The following is a 6,000-nucleotide window of genomic DNA, read 5'->3' as shown; positions in this document are numbered from 1 at the left end:
TTTAGAGGCATGAAAGAGGGAGCAGTTAAGTGACTTGAGCAAGGACATGCAAGAAGCTCGAGGAAGGGTACAGATTTCCATATTACATCCCAGAACTTCTTTTTGCTTATTCATACCAGGCTTAAATTATTACTAAGACTAAATAGTTAATATGGGTTGATTTTTAGTATTTTTAAGCCGAGAGCAAGGAGGAGGCGGCAAAAGAACACGCCGCTGGCCCGCGCTCACGCAGCCTCCAGCCGAGCTGCGTGGCCGCATCTCGCACCCACTCGGGGCTGCGGGACGTGCCGCCTGTAACGCAGCGGGCGGCGGGGACCCCTCCTCCGTGGGGAGTTCATCTTTCGGGGGGCAGAAGAGCCGGGTCTGCTCCTCCAGCCTCCGCTCCCCGCGTGAAACGTTTTGAGAGCGGGGAGAGGGAGTAGCGGGGGGGGCCGCTCCACGCTCCGTGGCGTGGCCGTGGCCGTGGCCGGGCGGCGGCGCTGGCGAGGCCCGGGGGGGCCGCGCGTCACGGCGGGGGGCGGGCGGGGAGCCCCCGCTGCGGGGGCGTCGGGGCCGCGCCTGGGCAGCGGGCGGAGCCGCCGCCGCCTGCCGGAGCCGCTCCGCGCGTCGGAGGCTGCGCTCGGCTCCGCTGGGCTCGGCGCGGCTCCGCAGCAGCTGCCGGGAGGGAGGCGGGCGCCGCCGCCCGCGCCGCGCCGATGGGTCTCCTCCTGCTCCTCTGGGCGTGTGCGGCCGCCGCCGGGGCAGGTGAGGGGCCGCGCCGGGGCTGTGGGGCCGGTGTCCGCCCCTGCCGCCTCCCCGGGAGAGACGAGGGCCGGGACCGCCGCCCGGCGGGCGGAAACTTTGCGGGGCGGCGGCGGCGGGCTGTGCCCGCTGCGGGGACCGTGAGCGGCTCCGGTTCCGTCGGCCGCCGCTGCGGCGGAGCCGGGCGTCCCTCGCTGTGCGGAGCGATGCGAGCGCGGGTCTCCGGCGGGGCGCAGCCCGGCTCGTTCCTAGTGGGGAGCCCCGGGGGGCTGCCGCTCCGCGGGTGCCCTGGGGTAGGCGAGGGAAAGTTTTCCGAAAGCGGTGGGCGCGCTGCGCCCCGCGGGGACGGGACCTGTGCGGGCGGAGCGGGCTGGCCGCGCCGGGGGTCCGGCCGGGCGGTGCTGCCCGCGGTAGCGGGCGGGGGGAAGCCGCGTTCCAGCGGGAGGCGGGCTGCGAGCGCGTTATTCCTGCCGATGCTGTGCCCGCTCCACTCTTCCTACGGCGTTGAGCGACCGAAGTACCGCTTGCTGTTCCTTGTGGAGGCTTTGTTCTCTTTCCCCGGGTACCGGCTCTCCCTGGGTTGGAGCTCGTGAGGGGGACGTTTCTCGCTGGTGCTCGTAGCTATTCTTAAGGAAATTACCCAGCACAATTATCAGAAGTGCAAAGGAATCCACTTTTTAAAATTATGATTATTCTTATGGTAATTATTACCTCTTCAAAATCTACAGATCTTGAGAGGTGCGACATAAAAATAGTTGGAAGAAAATCCCACCTGTCCCTTTCGTGGTGGCGTTACCGCTGGTAGTGCATACAGACGTTTGAAAGGGTCTGTAGGACCCGAAACTCCACTCCTTGGAATTGGGAAGCCACTCGGAAAGTTCTTTGTGTGCAACAATTGCTGCTGAAGCTGCGAGAGGAAAGAGCAAAACGCCTCTCCTAGAGCCCGCTCTTTACCGTGTGAATGATTGCACATGGGTACGTGGGAATGACTTGGTTGTGGAGTGTGCTTTTACTTAAAGTTTTTCCATTTCCAAATGGCGCGTTACACATGTCGAGGAAATTATAAATGCGCTGCATACGTTGCATGGCTGCGCATTAGCTAGATGGAGCGTGGCATGATTGCTGGTGCTTGGCTGTAGGTGATAAAAGCGCAAGCAGAGAATACAAGCTGTCGGAGCTGTAAGGCAGAATTAATTTCTTTTAGGGATTTCCTAGTGACATCATTGATAATTACATGGCTTAATCCTCTAATCTACAGTAGTGCCTTCAGTTCACATTGGGCCAAATCCACCAAGTCCTGAGATGATTTCTACTCCCGCCCACCTGACTGAATCACTTGGAGTTTTGCTTGTGTAAGCCACTGATTTAAGGGCAACGGCCCAATTACTTTAAATAGGAATTGAAAGCCACATAAGTTAGGATCGGGCTCGAGCTTTGCACAGTTTTCCAGTGAGAGCAGACGGGTTGGTGGTTAATTTTGACTTCAGAAAGAAACGGTATTTCCAGCTGCTTGTTCCACTGAAGAGAGGCAGCATAAAATACTAGATGCAAGTGCGGTTGATATGCCTGTGGTATCTTTCTGATAGACTGTGGGAGACCACAGGGGAAAAGGAGACTTGGTTATCATACTGAAGCTGCTGATTTGTTGTTTATTAATTATTAACCAGGCTTTTGAGTGCCTGCTGCAGTTTGAAGAGCAAGCACACAGGAAAAGGACTAGCTATTTAAAACAGTGTATGCTCTTGCTAAATAGTTGCTATGACGTTAGAAATAGTCTCTGGTTTTGAAAGCATTTTAAAAGCTGTAAGGGGGCACACTGAAGTTGTCACACATGATCCTTCACTGGCATAAATCGAAGCCTGTGGAGCTACAGTGATCTATACTTGTTGAGCCTCGGGTATTCAGGCTGGAATAAACAGCTTTAATAGAGCAGGGGAGCTACTGTGATTTATGGGAGTGCCTATACTTGCTGGATGTGGTTTCTGTTCTCACCCTGTTGATGTCTGTGGCAGAGCTTTCACTGACTGTAATGGGGTCAAGATTTGTCTTACTGGACGTAGTTTGTCCTTTCCGTTGAGCAAGTTTTAGTCCCTACTTGACCTCCCTTTGTATTAGTAGGTTTTTGCTGATCTGAATAGATCTAACCCCTTTCAAATGAGGAGAAGCATACTCTGTTCTTAGCAAGGACAGCAGACGCTATCTTTCCTGATAGATAAGTTCATGTAATTTACAGTGTGCTGTTTTTCTTCTGAATGAAAACCTTAGAAGAAATACTAAGTCCTCCTAGTTTTCTTCTAAAACAATCTTTGTTTTTATGTTGTTTGGGTGGTGGTTTTTTTTTTTTTTTTTTTTTTCCCCCCCCAGAAAGGCTGTTCCCTGTATTTATATATGTGTTTGTGTCTGGAGTTTGTAGGTTGCAGCCCTTGTACTCAAGAGTTGCTGTAGGCTGGGAGTCAATAGGTGAATAAGTTCTCTCCTGTCGATCAGTTGGCCTGTCAGCGTGCACAGCAGTGTCAGTTGTGGTTGTTCAGTGCCTGAGTGTCTGGTATGGGTGAAGTCAAAGGTAGTACTAAAAGCCTGATGATGTTGCTGATTATCTGGGAAGTTTTTACCTTTGGGGAAGTTTATCCAGGTTCATATTCTGTAATTTTAATTTTCTACAAAAAGGTACTTATGCCCGCATCCTTATGAAGGCACTGTGTATGTATTCATTTGGATATGTTGGCACTCTTGGAGCTTCAGTTCTGCCAGGTGCCCTTAGATGTCAATTTTCATTGTAGAGTAAGGTTGCTAGGGACCTCCTAAAGCTGTCTTTTCAATGTTTTTTACTACTCTGTCCCTTGTGCAGTGGTATCCTCTGCATTAGCACGATACATTATTCCAACAAGTTTTAATACTTGAGTGAAGGAAAGGACAAAGTGCTGTGGTACAGATGATTTATGAGTAGAATACGTAACTTCTTGTTCGTTCTGTACACCTCGGTAATTTCTTAGAGCCTTTCAAAGACTCAAAGTAGGATATTTGCTGCTTAACTGATCCAGAAGCACAGTCCCGGAATAACAAATGAATCGATTTAGACCTGAACGTGAAGTCCGCTCAGTGGAAATCAATCTGGATGTGCTTTACAGGTAATGTCCTTGCTCTACGGAAGTCAGTGGGACTTTTACCATTGACTTCAGCTGTGTCAGGATTTCAGTCTTGAAGCTTGTTCCCATTACTAATTATGTTAGTGTAAAATTTCATTAGGAAAGTGCTTAGATCCCACACGAGGTATTTGACCTATGTCTTGAGCACAGATCTCATGCTGTGCCTATTGTTACATTGAGAGAGACACCGTGGTCAGGCTGGCTTCTTCCCAGCCTGTCCCACCAAGGAACTTGGTGTGCCATAACCATCAAGTTGCCCTAAACATTTGAACGTAGCACCTTCAAACTGTTTGAGTGTGTGTCTTTCACATCAGGTCCCTACTAGTTCAAGGAGTGCCCAGTCTTTTTCTGGGCATAAGCCATTTCTAAATTTTAGGTTTAGATGTGTGCTTCTCCTGTAGGTGCTCCTGCAGACCAGAAGGTACTGCTGCTGGTTTAGGTGAATGGATGTCTGCTATTTGTAGGTAGGCTTTGGCACGCTTCACAGGCACTGACTGCGCTGAAATACGGAGCTGTGCTTCCGAAGCAATATCACACAGTTTTGTGAGTCACCCAGGGCTCTTGGACTACAGGATGGCGTGCTTTGTCCTGCTACCGTATCTCCTTTGGGATCCTTTTGTCCAGTTGGGAAAACAGATTACGTTTAGACAAGGAGCTGTGGGGCCTGATCTGTTAGTCGTAGCTGAGTATGAAATGTGAGAGGAATTTTCAGTCCTTGCGTCTCCCTGGAAATCATGTAGTCAATAGATGAATGCTGCAAATCTCTTCCATCTTTTTGCATAGGTGGTTATACTTTTATTTATTCATTACTTTTTAGCCCTGTGAAGATCCTGGATTAATGTATCAGTTTTAGAATGTTTTAACTTGTGTGTAGTAAGATCTGCGGAAAGGAAAAAGTTTAATTGAAAGAATTGGAAAAGAATAGCTTTTCTTTCCTTCAGCAGAATTACTGTCTTATAAGTAATTACTGTATACAGTGTGTGTGTGAGGGTGAAGGTACTAGAAATGTCTGCACTAGATGCTCTTCTCCATTCTTTTCATTACCCAATTTGAAATAAAAATTGATCTAACTCTCCCTCTCTTCTTTCTCTCCATCTCTTCTTTCTCTGTGCCTCCAACAGCTCTAGGATTTGGAATGGATCCTGACTTACAAATTGATATCATCACAGAACTGGATCTTGTGAATACAACCCTTGGGGTAACACAAGTGTCGGGACTACACAATGCCAGCAAAGCATTTCTATTCCAAGGTAAGACAAACCTCAATTCTCCTATCTCACTTCTGCCTGCATCAGCTTATAAGAACTTTGATGTCTAATTGATTCCCTGTAATGATGGGCGTACTTAACAGTTGCTTTATTTGTTTTTTATTTTTTGGAAATAGTCTTTGTTCCTTTCATGAAATAGATATGGCTTTTTTTTTTTTTTTCCCTTTTCTGGTGTACTGTCAGGCAGTTGAGGTTACAGATCTTTAGGGAAATATTTTTGGGTAGGTTTTCAACACTCTCCAATATTTGCTTCTAACCAAATAAGTCAAAGCGGTTCCAAGCCATGGACTCGGTTGTATTCTTGTGAATGTTCTCTCTGTGATTGTACACGTGCAGACGCACACACAACTGAAGCTACGTAACTATGAGAAAGCATTTAAAGTGTTGACGCTGATTAGTAACATGTAGCAAGTTTTTCATCAAGTTTGTGAAAACTATTAAAGTGAGAAAATGGAACAGTATTGCATTTAACTGTCCGAGCTGAGTAGCAGGTACAGAATAAGTCACTTTGAATCGTGGGGGGTTTTTTGTGGGTTTTTTTTTTATTCAATATTCTAAGATAATGCTTGTGAAGTGTTTTATTTATTTATTTATTTTTATTTTTAGTGAGTGAAATTCTGAATGAATTAACAAGTTTTACCATGGACTTAAGTAAGGTGTGGATTAAAAGACAACATTCCATGGGATGGAAGCACTGAGTTGCTACAATACTTGTTAGGCGAGAAAGACATTTATAGCAGTTGAGATTAGCATGCATGTTAAAGCACGGTTAGGAACATTTTTATTGTGGAGGCTTTCTATGTTTGTTTTTTCTTTACTGTGCTTTACTCTGTGTTGAAGTGTGC

General features: G+C 47.8%; 1 protein-coding gene across 2 annotated transcripts in view; it reads left to right on the top strand.

Annotated features, from left to right (window-relative positions):
• The first annotated feature begins 540 nt into the window (after positions 1–540).
• Positions 541–6,000, top strand: part of NELL1 (neural EGFL like 1) — a 291,777-nt gene continuing 286,317 nt past the window's right edge. For both annotated transcript variants that reach the window (XM_075755361.1, XM_075755362.1), the window contains exons 1-2: positions 541–744; positions 5,009–5,137. In XM_075755361.1, the coding sequence (XP_075611476.1) occupies positions 696–744; positions 5,009–5,137 (178 nt within the window). In that variant the 5' untranslated portion in view covers positions 541–695. The remainder of the gene's footprint in view (positions 745–5,008; positions 5,138–6,000) is intronic.

This window comes from Balearica regulorum, chromosome 5 (assembly GCF_011004875.1).
Source record: "Balearica regulorum gibbericeps isolate bBalReg1 chromosome 5, bBalReg1.pri, whole genome shotgun sequence".
NCBI classification, from domain to species: Eukaryota; Metazoa; Chordata; class Aves; order Gruiformes; family Gruidae; genus Balearica; species Balearica regulorum.
Note: the sequence above shows the minus strand (reverse complement) of the source record. Positions and strands in the feature narration are given on the sequence as shown.